At 43.3% G+C, this 23660-nt stretch overlaps 1 protein-coding gene across 2 annotated transcripts; it reads right to left on the reverse strand.

Moving 5' to 3' along the window:
- Positions 1-676: 676 nt before the first annotated feature.
- On the reverse strand, positions 677-21889 carry MCM3 (minichromosome maintenance complex component 3). 2 transcript variants are annotated; one of them, XM_007972267.3, is made up of 17 exons: positions 21704-21889; positions 20430-20542; positions 19802-20010; positions 19191-19321; positions 16173-16411; positions 15559-15667; positions 14327-14480; positions 13863-13994; positions 13067-13275; positions 10565-10739; positions 10056-10182; positions 9122-9272; positions 5613-5753; positions 4549-4652; positions 3620-3705; positions 3073-3142; positions 677-1437 (listed from the first exon to the last, which is right to left on the reverse strand). In XM_007972267.3, the coding sequence occupies exons 1-17, from the start codon at positions 21779-21781 to the stop codon at positions 1239-1241; spliced, it is 2427 nt and encodes an 808-aa protein (XP_007970458.3). In that variant the 5' UTR covers positions 21782-21889; the 3' UTR covers positions 677-1238. The 2 variants fall into 2 exon arrangements, with proteins under 2 accessions (XP_007970458.3, XP_007970459.3); XM_007972268.3 differs by lacking the exon at positions 20430-20542 and having other exon boundaries at positions 21704-21756.
- Between the last annotated feature and the right edge of the window lie 1771 nt (positions 21890-23660).

The raw sequence follows: 23660 nt of genomic DNA on the forward strand, positions 1-23660 counted from the left end.
ATCTCACAGTTTAGGAGGCCAAGATGCGAGAATCATTTGAGTCTAGGAGTTCAAGGCCAGCCTGGGCAACAGAGAGACCTCATTTCTACTAAAATAAAAAACAAAAACTTAGCTGGGCATGATGGCATGTGTCTGTGGTCCCAGCTACTCGAGAGGCTGAGGCAGGAGGATCACTTGAGCCCAGGAGGTCAAGGCTGTCGTGAGCTGACTGTACCACTGCACTCTAGTCTGGGCACAAAGCGAGACCCTGTTTCAAAAAAAAAGATGATCCTCTAACAGGATCTCATTATGGGCAAGAACGCCCAGGATTTTGAGGTGTCTGACATATCAGGTATTCTATCTTTATGAAGGGTAAGTTTAGATTCAGGCAAAAAGCTCCAGGCAGAGGGGTAATTCTTTTCCTGGACTTTTACTCACTGGCCTCCCCTGGCCATTTAGCTATTTTAAATTGGCAGGGTTTGGTCTGCACTATCAATTTTGACTGATAAATGCTGGTGCTGCTGAGGAAGAAAACTGTCTCTAGAGAAGACATGACCCCCAGAGAGAGAGCACAGCGGGCTGCTGCCATCGTGTGGTAGTTTGCTGCAAATGCGGGAGCAGCAAACCCTGCACGATTGCTCTCAAGGAAAACAAAATTCAATATATGTATGAAAAACAGACTATGACTATTAAGACCGCGTGTACAAAATGGTTAAGTTTATTCAACATCTCGGATATTCATCTGGATATTGGGTTTGTTTCGTGGTACAATATATATTCACCTTAACTGGTGCTATTGTAAAGAAAGCTCTCTTGACCTGCATGACGTGCATCAGAGCTTCTCTCCACCAGTTAGAGCCACCCCAAGCCTAGTCTAGACCACAGTGCTCTGCAGGAAAAAAAAAAACAGCGAACAGAAAACAGTTGTGTCCCCAAAAGTACTCAGAAGTCATGTTATTTACAGTTGGGTTTGTGTGGGATGGGAAGTAGGGCGGATGGATGAGCCAGTGCTTTTGCAATGAAGATGCAATAGTCCTTGTCCTCTCTCACTGTCTCCTCTTTCCTCAACCCATGGCAGCTTTCATGACCCATTCCCAAAGGGTCCACCGAGTCCTGACTCAGCTTCATCACCAACATTCCTCGCCTTCAGTTCAACACTGTTAGTCAGGGGAGTAGAGGCAAAGACTTGGGTCGGGGACAGGGTGGGAAACACGGAAGAAACTCTCTCGGCACAACCCAAGTTCAGAGACGAGGCCTCCTCAAATGAGGAAGATGATGCCCTCAGACACCATGACCTGATTGTCATCCTGCATCTTGCTCAGAGCAGCCTGGATCTCAACTGAAGAGAAGGGCTCTTCACTGTCCCGGTTGATGGATTCTGTGAGGCGATTCATGCCGACTGACTGTGCATGAGCTTCCCGGAACACATCCAAGAGGGCCACCTTGAATGCCTTCAACCTGCCCCAGACAGAAGAAAGGAGGAAGAGGAGTAAACAAACCCAAATGCTCTCAGGAAAAAGCTATTCTAGGAAAATCCATAGTATTAATACAGTAGAGACGTCCCCTCAATATTCTTTCTCACACACACATCTGCCTCTGATGGCAGCATTACCCTTGAGGAGCTCCCTTTAAAGTTAAACTATTATACTAGTGCCTGGGAAATTGGCATTCCCCTTGGCTGTAAAATAATAACCCGGTCAGCATCAATGGGGGACAATTTAGCAGCACTTACTAAAGCCTTAAATGTGTATATCCTTTGGCCTAGGGAGCCCATTTCTAGGAACTCACAGCTATACTTGCATGAGTGCACACTGATAAATTTAATACTGTTCTACTGTAAACAGGGAACAATCCAAATGTCTATCATCAGAGAATTTCGTTAAATAAATTTTTACCCATCCATACCATGGAAACCCTGCAGTCATTAAAAAGAATGAGATCGGCTGGGCGCCGTGGCTCACGCCTGTAATCCCAGCACTTTGGAGGCTGAGACGGGCAGATCACGAGGCCAGGAGATCGAGACTATCCTGGCTAACACTGTGAAACCCCGTCTCTACTACAAATACAAAAAATTAGCCGGGCGTGGTGGCGGGCGCCTATAGTCCCAGCTACTCGGGAGGCTGAGGCAGGAGAATGGCGTGAACCGGGGGGGTGGAGCTTGCAGTGAGTGGAGATCACGCCACTGTACTCCAGCCTGGGCGACACAGCGAGACACCGTCTCAAAAAAAAAAAAAAAAAAAGAATGACATCAAACAAGCACAGTGGCTTATGCCTGTAATCCCAGCCCTTTGGTTGGGGGGCCCAGGTAGGACTCCTTGAGGCCAGGAGTCCAAGACCACCCTGGGCAACATGGGGAGACCCCGTCTCTACAAAAAGTAAAAAATAAACACTGTAAAAAAGTAAAAAAAAAAACTGCACTCCTGTCTCAAAAAAAAAAAAAGAGAGATCTATACAAGCTGATTCAAGAGGCATTTTAAGATACAGTTGAATGGTTGTCTCTGAGGGATAGAGTTACAATTGATTTCTTTTTTTCTAAATACTTTTCAATCTTTTTCAAATTTTCTTCAGTAAATACATGGTGTTATGTGTTTAAAGTATACAAAGAAAAAACGTAAAACTTGGCTATGGAGTTTCTTTGGTGTTCAGTAAACAAAATTCATAGATAAAAATGTCTCCTAAAACCCTGGTGGTAAAAATTCATTTCAAAACAAATGGCTAAAATATATCTATCCCACCAAGAATAATCTGAGGTTACAGTAAGACATAAGTTGTACTTGTTGTAAAACTCTTCTTCCTAACCCCACACAGACATAATTCAAATTCTTAGAGAGAGAATTATTAATAAAGCAAATGGTAAAATTTAAACAACTGAAGATTCCAGGTAAAGGACATCCAGAAGTTCTTCATGTTTTTCTCGTAACTTTTCAATAAGTTTGAAATTAAATGAGAATATAAAATGTTAAAAGCCACGGGCCTCCAGCTTTGTGTTTTATTGATAACCAGCAGTTTGTTTCCCACCCTCTCCAAGGGAAAAAAGTCCCTTCCTCAGTGATACAGAATTCTTGAAGGGGCAGGAGCAACATCCCTACTCACCTGGATTCACTTAACTCCACTTTCTGGGATTCCTTGGTCTCCTGTGAGTCTGCCGTCTTTGGAGTGTGTACTTCAGTGGGTTGATGTTTGTAGAGATGGGGAAGATTAGCAAGGTGAAGTCATTTCCACAAACACTAGGGAAATCATCTCCACTCCCAATCCCTCACTCAGCCTGCTGAACACTCCTATTTCCTAGGGTTCTTATGGGGCCAGGCAGAACAATTAGGATAAAGGGAAATCTTTAATGGATGATGAAGGAATTTAGTGAGGCAGGAGACCCTCAAAATATATATTATGTGAAATGCTTATACCAGGTATAGCACAGCACAGTTCATCAAGGAGGTGTACACAATAGAGCAAAGCTTCTTCCAAAGTTTTTACTGTGGGTTTCCCCTGAAGCTCTCTTGGGACAAACCTCTTGGACATAGGCCCCAAACAGGAAGCCAAACAAACAAGAGTCCACAAGAAAATAAAGTGCACAGAGCAACTGGAAAAGTCCAAGAGTCACAGGAACAACCTCTTTCATCAGTAAGGGGTGCTCACTCACCTTGAGGCATTTCCTCCTCTGTGTCACTGAAGTCATAGGGGTCGTATGAATCCCCATCTTTGGCATCTGGCTGGCGAGTCTTCCTTCTAAAATACCCAGGGCAGTTAAGAGAGAGAAAGTTAGGAGACAGAAAGGCAAGGGAGCCCCATGTTGTGCTTCTAACTATGGAGAAAAGGAAACAGAACCACTAAGTCAAAGTGAAGCACTAGGCTTAGGCCTTTGCAAACTGCTACTTACTCTAAACAAGACCAAGTCCCCAGACTAGAACACAAACAGGCGCTGCTTCTAATGCTCTTTCCTACATCACTCACCCTTATAAGTTCAACCATAAGCATGAAGGTTTTTCCCTTAGAATTTTTAAGTATATATTCAAAACCCTCAGTGGTTGGGTTGCTGTTCCTACTATTTAGCATTTCTTCAGTAGAGGGGTTAAAAGCACATGAGAAGGTCTCACTCTTTCTCTTTCACCCACGTTATCTTCATCCGCAAACCCTGCAGGTCTAGGAACACCCTCCATGAACAACCTGACATCAATAAGCAGCGTTCATTCCACCCTCTACCCTCTACTCCTCTCCCCAGTCCCACTGGAACTTTTTTTTTGTTGTTTTCAGATAGGATCTCTCTCTGTCACCCAGGCTGGAGTGCAGTGGCGCAATCCCAGTTCACTGCAACCTCTGCCTCCCAGGCTCAAGCAATCCTCCAACCCCAGCCTACTGAGCAGCTGGGACCACAGGTATCCACCACCACGCCCGGCTAATTTTTCTATTTTTTGTAGAGACAGAGTTTTGCCATATTTCCCAGGCTGGTCTCAAACTCCTGGACTCAAGTGACCCACCCATCTCGGCCTCCCAAAGTGCTGGGATTACAAGTGTGAGCCACCAACTTTTTGGCCACCAACTTTTTAATCTCATTTGCTTGGCCCACCTTACCTCTTCCTCTTCTGCTCCTGGTCCTCTTGGCTTTTCTCCTCTTCATCTTCTGTCTCTGATTCATCCTCACTTCGCTTCTTACGTTTCTTCTCCTTCTCCAGAACCTAGGACCAAGGCAAGTGTGGGTGGGCTGGAGGGGTCACTGATGCAGGGGAACTGCATCAAGAACTCCGAGTCTCTTCACCATAAGCAGGAATGACTTCCATGTTTCCAATGGTTTACCTAGCTCCTCTTATCCCTAAGTCCCAGGACCAGGGGCAGAAGTAGAGACTGCTACCCATCCTTTTAAAATGCTGGGAAGTACGTTATATGCTGTTTATATAGTAGGTACTCAATAAATGTTTACTGAATAAAGAAACAAATGTCTAGCACATAATAGTAAAGTGGAAAACAATCTATTTCCTCATAAATCAGGTGTCTAATTGAAATCCAAGACAACCCTTAACCTAGCAAAAAGTGAGGAAGACTTTATCAGACTCACAACTCAACCCCAAAACTAAAATTCACCAGACGGGGGCTGGAGTGGGCAACTAGGAAAAGGGAGTCTAAGCTTTGAGGCTTAATATCTAAAATGACAGAGATGCAATGTCACAAACAGAAATTGGGAAACAGGATGAGGCAAGTTTGAGAGTTCAACTTTAAACATGAGCTTCTGAGGTGCCAATGGGACATTTGAAGAGACTACCAAGGGGAAAGGTACAGAGGGACAAGGAAGATTACCAAAGTAGCCCTTTTGAAAATACCTACTTTTTTTCTAAGATGCAAAGGAAGTAGGAGTACACAGAGAAGCAGCTGACTGAAAGTATAGCACATCAACTAAACCAGAATCTCTAGGAGCCCTGGAATCAGCATTTTAAAGCTTTCCATCGGATTCTCAGGTACAGTCAGGGTTGAGAATCACTGAGTGTTCCAGAGGAAAGAGTGAGGCAGACTGATCACTGGAAGACAAATACTGCTTTCTGTTGACGATCCAAATGTAGCTGTCAGTCATGGAAGGCTGGGAAGCCCATGCATCTGTAATTTATTCAGAAGAGCCTCTCATGCCCTAGCATCTGAATCCTCACCTTCTTGAAGTAAGCATACTGGACCAACTCCACAGCTTCCTCTGCATCCTGCAGGTCCACAGTCTTGCTCATGCGGGCCTTCGCATGGGCTGTGGCCAGTCGAATCAGAGTTTCCAGTGTTCGGGCTGTAACTGGAGATGTCTAGGGAAGAAAAGGGAGGATTGCTTATCCCAAATCCTTTAGGCATGCCCATCAATCCTACTGCACAGAAAAGGAAATGACACTACCAGAAAAGCCCCAGGAGGCCTAAGCAGAGAATTCAGAGCTCTGTGTTCTCTATAGATACCATATAAAAATGAGAAAGATGATAACAAGGATCAAGGAAATATACCCAAGACTGTTGCAGGAAGGAGGAGCAAGTGAACAGGGAAGAAAATTAGGCATCTAACAACTGGAAAGATAAAAGACTACAGCATAGAAAAGAGAAGGGAGAAAAATCATCAGTGATTGTAGGCCAGCAATGCAGCAGGAAGTCTGCCTTTATGTACATTCTGTCATTTCACCCTCTTAATAACTTGGAGAAGTTTTATACATGAAGGAAATGGGACTCAAAGACCTTCAAGGAGAGTTTCCAAAGTCACACTGAAGGAGAGATAGGAAAGGAGTCATCTGAGGACAAATATGTAGCTTGAGTCAACTCAGTCCAGAGAAGGAGAACTCTGACACATTCCTAACAAATGTTTCTCACAGGGACCGGTGAATACCAAACCAGGGTGCTTTTACCTTTTACAATGCTATTGTCTGAATGGCCTTCTTGACCGAATCAATCAGAATGAATTGGAAATGAATGAATCAGAAATCTGTGTTTGGGACTAGATATGTGTACAAGTTTCAGGTGATTCTGATGTGTCCAATCCTCTCATTTTATGGATAAAGAAGCTGACCTGACAGGTGAAAGGATTTGTCCACAGTCCAAAAGCTAGCTGCAGAGCTGGGATCAGACATGAAACTACTTCCAGGCCGGGCGTGGTGGCTCACACCTGTAATCCTAGCACTTTGGGAGGCCAAGGTGGGCAGATCACGAGGTCAGGAGTTTGAGACGAGCCTGACCAACATGGTGAAACCCCGTCTCTATTAAAAATACAAAAAAAGGCCGGGCGCAGTGGCTCAAGCCTGTAATCCCAGCACTTTGGGAGGCCGAGACGGGCGGATCACTAGGTCAGGAGATCAAGACCATCCTGGCTAACCCGGTGAAACCCCGTCTCTAGTAAAAAATACAAAAAAATAGCCAGGCGAGGTGGCGAGCGTCTGTAGTCCCAGCTACTCGGGAGGCTGAGGCAGGAGAATGGCGTAAACCCGGGTGGCGGAGCTTGCAGTGAGCAGAGATCCGGCCACTGCACTCCAGCCTGGGCGACAGAGCGAGACTCCGTCTCAAAAAAAAAAAAATTAGCCCGGTGTGGTGGCACGTGCCTGTAATCCCAGCTACTCAGGAAGCTGAGGCAGGAGAACCCAGGAGGCTGAGGCAGGAGAACCCAGGAGGCAGAGGTTGCAGTGAGCCAAGATCACGCTACTGCACTCCAGCCTGGGCAACAGAGCGAGACTCCATCTCAAAAAAAAAAAAACAACTTCTGTCACACCTTCCGGGTCTCCCATTATATGACCCATCACTGACGTATCCTGGTCCCTTCTTGTTTCAAGTTTCCTAAATTACCGTGTATATTCACAATGACATTCAAAACTAAATACATTCACATTTAAAATCATTCATTAAATTTTGTAATAATTTAGAAAGCTACCAGAGTTTGGAAGTCATACACTCCATGACAAGTTTTAATTCTTGAACCACTTGAAAAGCTGGTGAAATCCTAGCCTGCAAATAGCATACCTAGAGAATCCAAATTGTCTTGGAATTCACTTACAGACCTCACACTAGGACCTCAACTAAAATAGTGTATGATGCTCAGTTCTAGGTTCAACGAGAGGGCGGGCCACACACCAGAAGTTCGCATGGGGAAAGGAACAGTTAAAAAGAAAGTAAGCTGTTTAATGAGGAAGACAGGTGATACACAACCTCCAGAAAACAAGACTAACAGCCACAGGTAAAAGTTGTGAGGAAATAGGTTTAAGCTTAACAAATATTCTAAAATTTCAAAACAGTAATGTTCTGAGCATGCTGTCACTGGGGGTATTAAAAAGTTCCGGCCAGGTGCTGTGGCTCACGCCTATAATCCCAGCACTTTGGGAGGCCGAGGTGGGCGGATCACGAGGGTCAGGAGATTGAGACCAGTCTGGCCAACACAGTGAAACCCCATCTCTACTAAAAATTCAAAATTAGCCAGGCATGGTGGCACAGGCCTGTAGTCCCAGCTACCTGGGAGGCTGAGGCAGGAGAACAGCTGGAATCCGGAAGGCAGAGGTCGCAGTAAGCCGAGATCATGCCACTGCACTCCAGCCTGGGCAACAGAGCAAGACTCCATCTCAAAAAAAAGAGTCCCAGCAGGGATTTGAGAAGACAGAGTGGGTGAGGCTGGAGTAGATGATCTGGGATCATGTCTAATCCAAGTCTATGTCTATGTCACATAATAAGAGTTCTGGACTTGGGTTTTCTGCTGCAAAATCCACTGCCCCTAAAAGATTTAGACAAATTTGGGCCGGGCATGGTGGCTCACGCCTGTAATCCCAGCACTTTGGGAGGCCAAGCCGGGTGGATCACCTGAGGTCAGAAGTTCAGAGCAGCCTGACCAACATGGTTTCGAAACCCAATCTTTACTAAAAATACAAAATTAGTCAGGCATGGTGGCACATGCTTGTAATCACAGCTACTCCGGAGGCTGAGGCAGGAGAATCGCTTGAACCGGGGAGGTGGAGACTGCAGTGAGCTGAGATCACGCCATTGCACTCCAGCCTGGCCAACAAGAGTGAAACTCCATCTCACCAAAAAAAAAAAGATTTAGACAAATTCATGGACAGCTATATTAGGTTACCAGAAATTGCTCTGAATAACCATCATGGTTGCCTGTTAGTCATTTTTTCAAAGTCCAGTCCAAATATCGTACTCTCTGGGAATCCATCCTTGACATTCATACCCTTTCAGGGAAGTCTAAAAGAAAATTAACACTTTCTTCATCTATACTCAAATAGCCTTTCACATTCATTCCTTTGTAAGTACCACACTGAGATAAATATTTATAAATATGCACAGATGTCTTTCTATCTACCTTTGTGCTTCCTCATCCTGGATCTGAGCTCTTTGAAAAGAGTGCTTATTAATTTTACATTGCTTGTAAGAGAGACTAGGTCACTAGTCTAGGTCACTCCTATGTTCGCTGAATGAATCATAGCTTCTGGAGGCCAATGTCATTTTAACTAATGAGAGACATGTTACCTCTGGGGTCCTTATTTCATTTTCCTTTATAAAAGGAAATGACTAAAATTGTGTAACAGGAAACTCTTCAGACCATGGAAAAAAGTCACTAAGTTAAAATGCTTTCAAAGCTCCCAGATAGCAAGGACTCCTGCCCAGCCATATACCTAAGGGATCCTAGGCCCAGGCTCCCCCAGGCACTCACCCTGGCAGTGTCCGAGCTCATGCTATCTTGGCTGCGCAGGCGTGAATACTCTTCTGCAATGTAGGTGGCCGACTCCTGTGTCAGGATAGGCTTGATGATTCTGGCCACATGGATGTACTTCTTCATGAACGCTGCACTCACCATCTTCTCCCTGGAGCCACACACAGTGAATTCCATCTCCCTGCCACACCTTACCACCTGCCTGGATTAGTGGCTTTGCCTCTCAGAAAAGCCAGGATCAAAACAGACAAAGCCTAGAACCCATTATCATAACTCCCATTTATATGGAACATATACAAGATTCTTCCACATATTTTTATTTATTTCGGGTATTATTTGTGAGTTAGGTATTTTAGATAAAAAGTTTAGGTATTATTTGCTCTATTTTGTAGGTGGGAAAACTACAGCTCAGAGAAGCTGAAGTAGACTCAAAGTTTTCTGACTCCAAATTCTGCATTCTTAAACCAACAGCTTTGAAGATTATGCTATGCTTCTTACTGCATCATGACCAAAAATAGAGGTGTAAGATCCCACATTTCATGCTTTGAGCACCTGAACACACGTCTCCTTCACCCAAGTCTACTTACAACGTCTCAAATGCTTCCTATCTGCTGACCCTTCATCACAAATGGCTACATGACACGTGCCATCTTTCATGTATAAGGCACGCCCACCATCAGTTAAGCATGTCATCCAAACTCTATTTTAAGAAAAGACCTGAACCTGGGCTGAATCACCCAAACATTTACAAGGCAACTGGCCAGGATGAAGGATATATTGTGGACCCAGAAAAGAAGAGAATTAGTCCACATGGTTATGACTCCAGGCATGGTTTTGATCTGGGCACATAATGCCTTAGCTAAGCTGACATACACATGTTCTAATATAACACAAATTTCAGGTTCCCTCGAGGCAGAGTTATGAGAATGCTTACTTTTTCTTCTTGGTCCCATGTAGAAGGTTGTCATGCTTCTCATAAATCTGGGTGTCCTGCTGGTCTTCCTGGCTAAAGTTGGGATCATCTGTGGCCAGGATATCCACAGCACTACCCAAGGGCATAGCTGGTATACCCAAGTTAGGAGAAAGGAGAGTAATAAAGAGTTTAACCCAGGGGAAATTGCTTTTTCTATAGCACAAGAAGACACCAAGATTCATAAAGAAAGGGCTCAAAAAGAATCAGACACATGGAACCCACAGATAAAGATGGTGGAACTGCCTGGCCCACAGAAGATGCTCAAAGTTATTCCCAGACCCAGAAATGGACAAAAGACATACCTTAGGATAACCTCCAGTAAGCGAGAAGGGGAGGTGGCTAAACAGTTGAGGGCTCTTCAACATCAACCCAGACACTGAAACACCTACCACCACCTGGGTTGGGCCTGAGAAACTACCATCTGTTTAGCCCCTTTCCATTAGTTACTCTTACTATTCTCATAACCTCACCATCGCCATCCTGCTCCCCAGGTGCTCTGTAACGGTGCATCCGAAGGACATGGTCTGAGATCTCCCGATCCTGCTCAGGATCCATCTGATCCAGCATGATGAAGAGCAAGTCAAATCGAGACAGCAGTGAGTCCTGTAGTCCAATGTTCTCCATTGGAGTCTTATACTGGTCATACTGGGGAATGTGAGGACAACAGAAGTGGACATGACATCAATAGGAAGAAAGAACAAGGCTGCTGCAATTCTGGGAGTGGGAATGGAAGGCTTGACCTCAAAGAGCAAAACAGACAAAAAGCAGTGAAAAAGTGAAGTATTTTAAAGCCATTAAACAATGTAAATTATCTCTTCTACCTGCAACCCTTCTTTAACTGAGCTTCCTAGGAAGCCCCACTTCCTACTACAGGAACCTCTAACAGGCGGAATGTAGGTCTCTAAACCAGGCCCCTCATTCCCAAATCTTATTCTGCTCCTCTCATTCCCAAGGCAGGACCTGACTGAGAGATGATCCCTTTCCCCTACCTGTCATAAAGACAGAGCAAGTTGGTTAGGCTACAAGCACTTAGAACTTTTTGGAGTCCCTTACTCAGAAGATATGAGTAAAACCTCAACTAAAATGGTCAATGATGTACAAATCATAACATCTTAGAAACTGGCCAGACACATCCACTCACACCTGTAATCCCAGCACTTTGGGAGGCAGGTGGATTGCTTCAGCCAGGAATTCGAGACTAGCCTGGGCAACATGGCAAAACCCTGTACCTATAAAAATTAAAAAAGAAAAAAAAATTTGCCAGGCATGGTGGTGCACATGTAGTCCAAGCTACTCAAGACGCTGAGGTAGGAGGGTCACCTGCACCCAGGGAGCTCAAGGCTGCAGTGAGCCAGGATCACTCCACTGTACTCCAGCCTGGGTGGCAGGGTAAGACACTGTCTCAGAAAAAAAAAAAAAAAATCAAGGGAGTTTTTCCTCGGGATTCAAAAACCCCAATACTCTCCTTTCAATTCTGGGCCTACTGGACAGATACCTACCCATCCACATACACTTCACAATCAGAGAACATAACAACTTTTAGGTAATAATGATTTTGACCATGTTCACATTTCAGGTTCTGCCATTTTTCTTATATTTCCCAATCACTCTTGAGAATGACATAAACACACATTATCATTTATTTTACTTTATTTTACTTTTAAAGATGAGGTCTGACTATATTGCCCAGGTTGGTCTCAAACTCCTGGGCTCAAGTGATCCTCCCACCTCAGCCTCCCATAGTGCTAGGATTACAGACATGACACACTGCACCCAGCCCCATCATTAATTTTAAAACCTATGGTTTTCAACCTTGGCTACACATTAAAACTAAACCTGCAGAGCCTCTCTAAACCATAGCTACCAAGAGCTCCAACTCAGAGATTTCAATTCAGAAACTCTGAGCTGGGGACCATGCAACTGTATGTATAAAAAACACCATCGCAACAAGGTGTTCCCATACACTGTAGGATTATAAACTGCCGGGACACAGCATGAGCTCTGGGCTCAAATCCTGGCTCTGCCATTTTCAAGTTTGTGGCTCTTGAACAAGTTACATAATCTTTTGTACCTCTATTTTCTCATCTGTAAAATAAAGATAACTACACATTGTGAGGTAGTTACTGATAGAATAAAAGGAGTTGGTAAACACAAAGCATTTATGAGCATTCATTAATAGAAGTATTAATATGGTACAATCTTTAAAGAGGGTAATTTTGCAATCTCTACCAAAAGAAAAATGCACGTAACTCTTAATCCAGTAATTTCATTAATAGGTATTTATACTACAGATATATTCCCAAATCTGTAACAAAACACACATAAAGGGATGGCCACTACAGCTTCATTCAAAATAGGAAGGAAAAAAAGGAAGCCACTAAATACCCATCAGATGGAGACTAGTTAAATACATCCCTATGATGGAATACTAGAAATCTATTTTTTTAAAAGGAAAAACTCACCAAACCCCAGGCACAGACAAGTATGAAAGATTATATCTAGCACATCACAGTCATGATAAAAACAAAGATAAAGAGATAACTCTTAACAAGGAAATAGTGTATTTGCTGATACATGCTTAAATTTTTTTCCTTAAACACTTCAAAGCTGTTACCTCTTGGCAAAGTGACAGGAGAGGGAAGCAAGTCTTTTCATTTTCATACTATAGCTCTGTTCTGTTTAGAAATTCCTCCGCCACATGCATGTAGTCCTTTTATTTAATGGACTGTTAAATATGTTAAATGGACTGTTTAACTATAATGTTAAAAAGTTACTTTTAAATAAGGAACTTTCCAGGGGAGTCTGCTGTGCAGGAATGGGTGAGGAACGCTGCTCTAAACAAATGATAATAACAAGAAAATGGCCTTATTTTTAGTCTTTGCCCTGGGTCACCTAGAATACACTTCTCAGCCCAGTTAGTCAGCAAAATCAAATGAAGGTGAGGACAATAGTTGGGGCCTGATTCTACTTACCCTGCCGTAGACGGGGTTGGCAGCTGCCAAAACACTGCAGCGGGCATTCAACCGAGCATGGATGCCAGCCTTGGCAATGGTCACTCGACCCTGCTCCATCACTTCGTGGATGGCTGTGCGATCCATGTCAGACATTTTGTCAAATTCATCAATGCAAACCACACCTCGGTCAGCCAGGACCATGGCCCCCGCTTCCAGACGACGATCCCCTGGGAAATGAGGAGGTAAAAATACATGCTACAGTCTAGGTTATAGGGGCCAGAAGGGAAGGATTTCAATCTCCTTCCTAGGAATCTTTCACTTTGCACATGTGAATGCGGCAACGGTGTGTTGGCTGCGAGAAACTTAGAGGAAATCCTGGTGGGTCACCTTTTCAGCTTAAACCTAAATATTAATAGTATCTCTTTGTCCCACTTTGACCCCTAAGTAACTAGCTTCTCACAAATTTCCTTTATAGAGTCTCTCTTTGGCCTCATCCTCAAGTAATATCCCAACTAGGCCTCTGCCTTCTCTTCACTGGTCTCCAAATCCCTTCCTCTAGTTCATAAAATAGTACAATCGTTATTTTTATTTCCTTTCTAAAGTGCTAAGACTTTGTTTCAAATAGAAAACATTCCTGTAAATAGATGAACCAAGGACTTAAATAACTCACCCACCATTGCTGAATACTCAGTCCTCTATAATCTGGCCTCAACTAACCTACCAACTGTATCTTCAGAACACGAGTCAGGGCACACAAAGGATCTACGCTCAGTCTCTCTGCTGGGCCTTTTGCCAAGGACCCTTATACCCTTACCTGTTTCCTGGTCTGTGGCGACAGCAGCCGTCAGACCCACTCCCGAGGAGCCCCGGCCAGTGGTGGGGATAGCCCGGGGTGCAGTGCAAAGCACGTACCGCAGAAGCTGAGACTTGGCAACCGATGGGTCTCCTGTAGGGTGGGGGCAGTGATGACACTCTAGGAAACTCCCCAGCACCCCCAGCAAGTTCTGCCTTTCTAGCACAGCTCTTGACACAACAGTCATACAGTAATTGGCTTTTAATATTATTTCCTTCGCTTTTCCCTTCACCACTCGTGGAAGAATATATCATATACTATAAATCAAGAATTCCAGACATGATAAAAAAAAAAAAAAAGATTCATTTTAGCCTTTTGATAGGACTGAAATACTGCTAAGTACAGAATATACAATCTTACATATTATAGGTCCCGACAACCACTACACAAGAACAACAGTCTAAAGCAAATCCCCAACATCATACCTATTAGAAGAATATTGATGTCCCCACGGATGTGGCTGCCATTTTCTAAGTCTCGTTCCACCCCTCCCAAGAGCAAGCAGAGGATTGCTTTCTTGACATAGTCATGCCCATGGATACTAGGGGCCAATGACCTGGCCAGCTGGTCAAAGATATCCTACCGGAGAAAAAAACAATGGCAAGCCTAGTGAGATTCAATGGGACTTTGTGGAGCTCCACTTTATATACTTTGGCCTATAGAAAATACTTGAAGAGGGCCGAGCGCAGTGGCTCAGGCCTGTAATCCTAGCACTTTGGGAGGCCGAGGCGGGCAGATCACGAGGTCACGAGTTCAAAACCAGCCTGGCCAACATGGTGAAACCCCATCTCTACTTAAAAGACAAAAAATTAGCCAGGTGTGGTGGCGTGTGCCTATAATCCCAGCTACTTGGGAGGCTGAGGCAGGAGAATCACTTAAACCCAAGAGGCAGAGGTTGCAGTGAGCAGAGATCGCGCCATTGCACTCCAGCCTGGGTGACAGAGCAAGACTCCATCTCAAAAAAAAAAAAAGAAAAAAGAAAATACTTGAAGAAACATAGAAACATGCACACTGTTCCTAATTGCAAGTTTCTTCTCTAAGACAAATCACACTATCAGGCCATTATCAGAGTAGGCACAGAGGCAGAATTTCAAAATTTCAAATTTCAAAATTTGTTTAGAGGTTTAATCTCTAAGGGAAAAAAGTATTCCCAGGTTCAAAACATTTTAGGTTTAATAAGAACATGTACTATGCTTGAACAGTAACCGTTATCATCACACATTCATATATGTAGTTCAATTCTAAATGTGGATATACATCCTATCTTAAAAAGAAGAAGATAAGAAAAACAAGTTGGAGAACTAAAACAAAGAAAAAATATTTAAGTAGTAATGCATCACCAACGTCTTCAGTAATTAACAGACTTATTGGTACACTTGTAAGTTAACAGCTATCCTAATATTTGTATTAGGCTCATTTAGCAGCCCAGCAAGTAGCAGGTATTAAAATTGTTTAATAACAGAATTATTAAAGAATAAACAGCAAAAACACCCTTCATGTGTTGATTTACCCAAAAATAGAAGAAGCTAACACCAAACACTTTAGACAAAAAAATGTTTTTTGATCTTCTTCTGATCTAGTACAAAAACAGTCATGCGCCAAAACACAACTCTTAGAAATCCATTCCCACCCTCAAATTTCTAAACGATGCCCAGACCTTGGATCGGGTTTTACTGAACTTCTTGATCTTGGCTATATCCTCGGCAGAGAAAGAAGGCTGAGCATCCTTGCTCATCTGCTTAACATTACAGGCAATCAGGACAGTCCTGGAACAAAGAGAATAGAGGAAGCAAGTTATATTCAATTTCTAACATTAGTAGCTAGTACCCCCAGCAGTAGTAAGCCTTTTTAGGCTACCAAACTAGACCAGCCAATCAGAGCTGGGGAGGAGGGGGCAGGTAGTTGTTGTGAATTAAACAACTGGTTCTGTCTGTGACCCAAATATGCTGATCATGCCCCACCTCTGGAATTGACCCACAGAGCTTCAGACAGAACTGTGTATGGGGACGAAGCGTAATTAAATGAGAAACTCCCAGGAAAGCCATGAGGCTGTAATCACTGTCACCAATAACTCTCACTTTTGACATACGATGGTAAGTATCACCAGCTTTATCTGATAGAAAAGAGGTATTGAAGGTATCCTGTCTCCCAGAAAGGTAGAGTGCGCCACCTATCAGATATAACTCTGGAATACGGCAAACTGGAGAAAGGCTATTATCAGAAATGGAACCTGTCACCAGCATTACATACACTTTAGGGCAGACCCTTTACCTGAAAGTCCCAGAGGTGTAGCCTCCCTTCTTTCCAGGAAGGCAACGGTAGGTTCCCACCACCTGAACCCGGTCACCAGGCTTTGCTTTATCCACCAAGTCATCATCCAGAATGACGTCCACAGAGCGGGGGAGCTGGCCGGCTGGGGCCTTCTCTGGCATCTCCTGGATGGTGATGGTCTGGTGATCCTTGTAGACAGAAAGGCCATATTCTGTCTCAAGGGGATTGTTCTCCTCATCCTAGAAAAAGGCACACAGAGGGATAGAGTGAACTCTGTCCTGTCTTAAAAATGCCACACTCACCTGTCATGGCAAATAAGATGACTTCATAAAATTTCATTATTAAGGAACAAAAAAAGTCAAGTACCTTCCCTAGCTTTTTGTGTTCCCCTCTGTTTTAGTAACAAGCATCGAATGGAAGGGGCAACCCACAGTCTGAATGGACTATGGTTATATTAACATCTAAATTAAGATGCTTACTTCCCCTCTAAAGCTGAATATATGCTTACACTCTGAAGCAGTTTTTCCACTTCTAGATAATACCCAACAGAAACATTCACCCAAAGCCATGCATAGCATGTATTATGTAATGCTCATAGCAGCATTATGCCTAATAGTCAAAAATTTAAAAGTATAAAAATGCCATCAATAGTGCAATGGTTAAACATGGTAGAGTCACATAAATGAATACTATACAGCAATAAAAATGTATGAAACACACCTATACACAACATGGATAAATCTCATAAACACAATGTTGAGCATAAGAAGCCCAACACAAAAGAGTATTTAAATAAAATAGAAAAACAGCCAAAAGTAATCCATGCGGGTTAGACATCAGGATAGTGGTTACCCCTGGGTAACATGGGCCCTCAAGAGGGACTTTTGAGTGCTAATATTTCCTCATTTGGAGCTGGTTACACAGGTATACTCAGCTTATAAAAATTCATCAAACTATACACTTATGTGAGCTTTCCTGTACGTATATTGAAGTTTTACTTCCTTCACATTTGAATTTTCTAAAAAACACAGTTATCACTTATTGAGTGTTTGCTATGTGCCAGGCACTGTGCTATTACTTCACAAAATTATCTCATGTAATTATCACAACTTTGTAAAGAAGATATTTTCACACGTCATGGACAAGGAAACCAGGAGACTAGGAGAGATTAAATAAGTTCCCCCCGGTCACACAGTTAAGTAAAAGAGTCTGGACTTGACACAGGTATTAACTCCAAAGCCCATGCTCTTAAGCACCATCACAGACAATCTCCAGAAGATCTGGTCCAATGTATTTCACTTTTCAAGTACAGAAGCTTGGCCACAGTAATCAGCAGAAGAGTACTTCCGGAAGAAGAAATTTTAGAAAAGTGGAGACCTTAAGGTCCAAAGAAGACAACAGAATGACTTAGAGAATACAACTGGCATAAACTAAAGAGACACAGGTTCCAGTCCTTAAGGTCATCACTAACTGGGACCATAAGCAAATTGTTTAATTTCTCTGATTTCAGCATTTCATCTGGAGCTACCTCCAGATGAGCTACCTCCAGATGAAATGATGCTAAAGTATGTTTAAGTTATAATTCTAAGATACTCATTCTTGTTTTTGTTTGTACATTTCTCCACCACTGTGAAGACTGATGACGAGGACTGGGTCTTCTTTATATCCTTGTCCTCCATAGCACTTAACAGTGCTTTCAATACAGTAGTTCTCAATTAAAATTTGATGAGGAGAGGAGAGGAATTCTTTGATAGAATGAGTGCAGACATCAAGTAATCAATATTAATGATCTTGTCTCCAGAGGAAAGCCTTGCATTGTCCTCAATTCAGATCAATCTGAACACTAAGAATAAAGAAAGCATTTTCCTATGCCAGCCTTCTCCCAAATCCACAACGAAATATTTTTAAAGATTACATAACAGTCTAGCATATTTTTCTACTTTTTAAAAAGCAGATTACAAAATTATATGATTATAACGTTGTTAAAACATCTATGTCGATGACATCTTCTTTTGACTACTCCATAATTTTCTAAAACGAACAAGTGTTTTCTTAAAAAAATAATAAGAGTTACGCCTATAATCCCAGCACTTTGGGAGGCCAAGGCGGGCGGATCATGAGGTCAGGAGATTTGAGACCACGGTGAAACCCCGTCTCTACTAAAAATACAAAAAATTAGCCAGGCATGGTGGCGGGCACCTGTAGTCCCACCTACACAGGAAGCTGAGGCAGGAGAATGGCGTGAACCTGGGAGGAGAAGCTTGCAGTGAGCCGAGATCACGCCACTGCACTCCAGCCTGGGCGACAGAGGAAGACTCCATCTAGAAAAAAAAAATAAGAGTTGTGGCTGGGCATGGTGGTTCATGTCTGTAATCTGAATACTTTGGAAGATGGAAGCAGGAGGATCACTTGAGGCCAGGACTTCAAGTCCAGCCTGGGCAACATAGCAAGACCCTGTCTCTAGAAAAAAGTGAAAAAAAAATTAGCAGACCTCGTGGCTCATGTCTATAATCCCAGGTACTCAGGAGGCTAAGGTGAGAAGATTCCTTGAGTCCAGGAGTTTCAGGCTGCAGTGTTCTATAATCGCACCACTGCACTCCAGCCTGAGAGACAGAGATTCTGTCTCTTAAAAAAAAAAAAAAAAAAAAAAAAAGAATTGCGAAGCCAGGTGGCATAGCACAAGCCTGTAATCTCAACTACTTGGGAGGATCACTTGAGCCCAGGAGTTTGCAAATTTAGTGCACCATGATTGCACCATGATTGCACCTGTGCATAGCCACCGCCCTCCAACCTAGGCAACATAGGAAAACCTCATCTTTAAACATAAATAAATAAATAAACAAAAAAGAACTGTGGGATTTTCATATTAAACTCTGGCCTGCAATCAATCTTTCCTTTGGATTAATCCTTATTTTTCACCCTTTACAGAAAAAAGACTTCAGATACCACAAAACTCCTTGCCTTAAAACAGGTATCTTTGACTCCAACCTCCAAGACAGCTCAATTTATCCCCCTTACCTTGGTAGGATAGACAGAGCTGGAGGGAAAGGCCACCAGGGTGGTGAGATCAGAATAACGTCGCTCTATGGTCTTCTTAGTAGCAGGACAATAGTGGACACTGCGGACGACTTTGGGACGAACTAGAGAACCTAGGAATGGAAAATGTGCACATATAAACTCACCCAACTAGACGATGATACAAGTGGAACCCAAACCTATGCAAGCCTATGACTCCAAATACTGTGTTCTTTTGACTAGGTTACAATATTTCAATATTACCTTTTATTAATCTTATTTATATATAGACCACCACATCCATGTAAAATTATAAGTACCACCCATTCCCAACTAATAAAATAGGTGGAGTTAGGGTTTGGAATGAGAGATTGCCAGGAACCAAGACTCCTCCAGCTCTCAGCAGAATTCATCATTCTACTAACACCTGTGATTACTCAAGGTCCCCCTAATCAATGTACACCCTGAGCCCCTCCAAGTTTTACCACATAATTCCAGTGCTCCACCTCTTTGAAGCCACAAGCTACCCAGATCTACTTTGCCTCTCCTGCTTTCCCCACCTCCCTGTCTTATTCTATATTCATTTCCTTAGTGGCCCCCTTTATCCCACTTACATTTAGTGACAATGCCCTCCACACAGACCACACAGCTGAGGAAGCAGGAGGTAAGAGTCCGCGGGGAGACATGCTTGGAGCCAAAGCTGCCTTCCAATCCTACGTAGAACTCCTCATACTGCTTGGCATAGGTAGCATCAATGGAGGCCACAAAATCCTTTAAGGCCCGCTGGAAGGCAACCAGCTCCTCAAAGGCATTGTTCAGAAGCCTGTACACGGGCAGGAGAAAGAAAAATTAGACAGGGCGGAATTCAAAGCAATGGATCCTCAAAACTGCAGGATCATTGAATGGATCATTAAAAACAATGAGAAAATCCAGCTTCTGCTTTCTCCTGCCATCCTATAAGACTCAGTAAAATACCAGAACTAAGGACCAACTTTAATTCAACTTATCAAAGATATAAAAAATCATATTCAGCTAAACACTGGAAGGAGGAGCATTTGGGAGGAAAATGCCAACCGCCTACTTTTCGGAAAAAATAAAAATAATAATAGGTGCAGGTGAGCTATGAGGGCTTCTAGATCAATCCTATTTCATACAAGTCCTCTCCTGAGAGGCTGTTTCAATCTGGCCAAGAGGGAAGGGAGCCATTCTCATTGAGAGCGAGTGTATCTCCTTGCCACTCACCGGTTAGCCCTCTTCTCGTTTTTCCTGCGCAGGTCATTCACATTGACAATCAGCCGGTATTGGTTGTCACTGATTAGCTCCCGAACTTTGCTCTGATAAATTCCCTGGTCTTCCTGCAAAACAGCCACCACATATTACCATAGCCACAAATTCAGAAACAACGTTTCTAAACAGAAGTAGTTCTCACAGCCAGATAGCCACGTCAATCTCTGCAGCAGAGCTGAATCCCCAGTATGTATGTGCTCATCAATTTCTCCCTTTCATTCACTATCTTTAGATTCGAAATACATCCTAAGAGGGGACTGTAAGAATGATAATGACTTCTTCAAGGTCCATGCTGTTATTCCCATCATCATGGACGACTTTTCTGCATGCTGTAATTTCTGTCTTTAGTGGAGAATTAAAATGAGCTCGAGAAGTCTAAAAGGACAGAAAGTGCAAACTTTATTAAAATGTTAAGTTGAACCTAACAACGTGAATGTTAAAGGTAACAATGCGAATAGATGGATGTTGTTTCACTGTAGTAATCATTTCACCACGTATATCAAAACGTGCACTTCAAACATACACAGTAAAAATGTAAATTAAAGACTCTTAATAGTCACATTAAAATGGTTTTTCATTTAAGAATTACGTAAAAAGTAGTATTTTCCCCAATCATCTCTGCAATACGGAAAGGGTTCTCATACCCCGACCTAAAGGAATAGAGAATCTCAGCTACCTTCAAGATAGCTTTTTAACATTCTATGGCTTTAAGTCTTGAGTTGCACATAAAATCCCCTTGGCCTGCACACAAAACACTTTTTATCTGCATCTTAATTGGTATTGAAAAAGAATGCAGCCGAATTAGGGAATCTTTTCCTCCTGGTAAAAAGTCAGTCCCTAAAATCTGAGCACTCTGCAACGCGGCTGGTCACTATAGCCCTAGGGCAGCCCCTCCCCCCTCCCCGAGTCTCCCCAAATCAAGAGAGAGCAGTGAAATGCAAAAGGCCGAGGTGGGCTTTGCCAATCTGCTTGCACTTAATGGGAACCTGTCGCCTTTCGCGTGCCGGGACCATCGCTTGTACTTAGGAGAAAGTTGGCTTCCTAAGAGTTCACTTATAGAACACAAACTAGCGAGTCTGGCGTTAGAAGCTACAAGATTGGGGCTGGAGGCTCGGGCCCGGCAGGCTCCGCTGCGGCACACGGTATGGAGGTCTGGCGGGCCTCTCGCTTCCCGGGACGCTTATGCAGAGGCTCCGAGCGCTAAAGCCCCGCGCCGGCGCCTCCCTCACCTCGTCGTCCAGGAAGTCCAGGTAATCTCTCTGGGCCTCGCGCAGCTCCACATCGTCCAGCACCACGGTACCCGCCATGCCCGCTGCCAAAGAACTACCTCTACCAAAGAAGCGCGAAGGTTCCCTAGATAACTCCACCCCGGCGCGAAAACTTCCGAACTTTTCCCGCCACCAAAGGTTACCTGGAGGAAGAGGCGGGGACCCTGGGAGCATATAAACATTATGATTGGCTGAGTTATCTGACGCCGGAATAGCGACTGTCCAATCAAAAACTTATTCTTCTTCGGGTTTTCCGCTGGGCGCCGCGCGGTGGCGGGAAACGTACCATCCGGGATTCTCTGTTCCTCCCCTCCCTCTTCCTCCCTCACCGACGAGCAAACTGACCAATAGGGCTGAGAGGAGGCTCACAGAGGCTGGTCACTGGGCAGCTGGAGGGGACAGGCTGGCGAGAGGGAAAGCGCTGCGTTCTGGGAGTTGTAGTGTTCTCCCACCTTTCCGGATGTTTTGCAGGGTTTACTCAAGCTGCAGAACTTTGGACCCATGCAATGACCAAATTCAGGCCGGCGGTAGGACTTTACTTGAAAGTAGATTAAACGTCAGAAGATGGTGGTTTATAACGCAGGGAGATGAAAACATAAAAGCAAATCATTTTAAAGATATATCCAAATCAGAACTGCCCTCAAGTGGCATCCTAGTGTAAAAGTGGATTTTGAGAATCTATAGGATAGAATATGGAACTATAGTATCTTAGGGAAAGATTAGTTAAAATCTTTTGCTATCTGATACCGTTACCTGACGAACCCATAAAGACATCGCCGCAGAGGAGGATGAAGTGAAAAAAAAAAAAAAAATCGGTGTTTACCCCGCCCCCTAGAGACTGCATCGTGTGTTATACAAATTCTGGAAACCGTTATTACTCCATCTTACTTAATAACAGGTAAATTAAAGGCTTTCTGGTCTTATAAAAAGATCACAGGATCCTTTTAAGTAACTTAGCTTACCGAATGATCAACACAAGAGGGGAAAAAGTGTTTCATGCCGCTTTGATTAAATATCAGTTTGGGAGGCCGAGGTGGGCGGATCACGAAGTCAGGAGATCGAGACCATCCTGGCAAACGCGATGAAACCCCGTCTCTACTAAAAATACAAAAAAATTAGCCGGGCATGGTGTCGGGCGCCTGTAGTACCAGCTTCTAGGGAGGCTGAGGCAGGAGAATGGCGTGAACCCGGGTGGCGGCGGAGCTCGCAGTGAGCGGAGATCGCGCCACTGCACTCCAGCCTGGGCGACAGAGCGAGACTCCGTCTCAAAAAATATATATATATCAATTAGTAACTAAGCAAATCTGAAACTACAATGATTGAAAGATCATTGCATGTCCAAATTTGTATGTTTGTTTTTAGTCCGTCGTGGTTGGCTTTTTATTATATTTTTAGTTTTATTTTGAGATATAATGTATATACGGTAAAATGCACAAATCTGAAGTGTACAGCTCAATGAATTTGTACCTGTGCTTACACCCATGTAACCACTCTGCACAATAAAGAGCATGTCCATTGCCCCAGCATGTGTTTTTAATTTTACTGAACAAGAAGCTAAAATACCAGTTTGCCCAACACCAGACATTTAATAGCTCTTTATCTGAAATTTCAGCCAACTGATTATTAGCTTATGTTTGAAAGTCTTCAGGACTCACTATATACTGCTAAATATTCTAAGAATAATCTGCCTAAACTAAATATATATGCCATCTATTTGTGTGGGTACATGTATTTCTAGTTATTATTCAGTTTATAGTTACTATGTTTTATGCCATCCTAGTGGGCAGATAAATCGATCCTTAGTTAAAGCAAAAAGGCTGTCATTTGACAGCTTGCCTTTGTGTTAATTAACGGGCAAAAAAAAAAAAAAAGAAAATTCTAGAATAAAGATCCTGTTTGCAGTTATATAGCAAGAGGT

This window comes from Chlorocebus sabaeus, chromosome 17 (assembly GCF_047675955.1).
Source record: "Chlorocebus sabaeus isolate Y175 chromosome 17, mChlSab1.0.hap1, whole genome shotgun sequence".
Classification (NCBI taxonomy): Eukaryota; Metazoa; Chordata; class Mammalia; order Primates; family Cercopithecidae; genus Chlorocebus; species Chlorocebus sabaeus.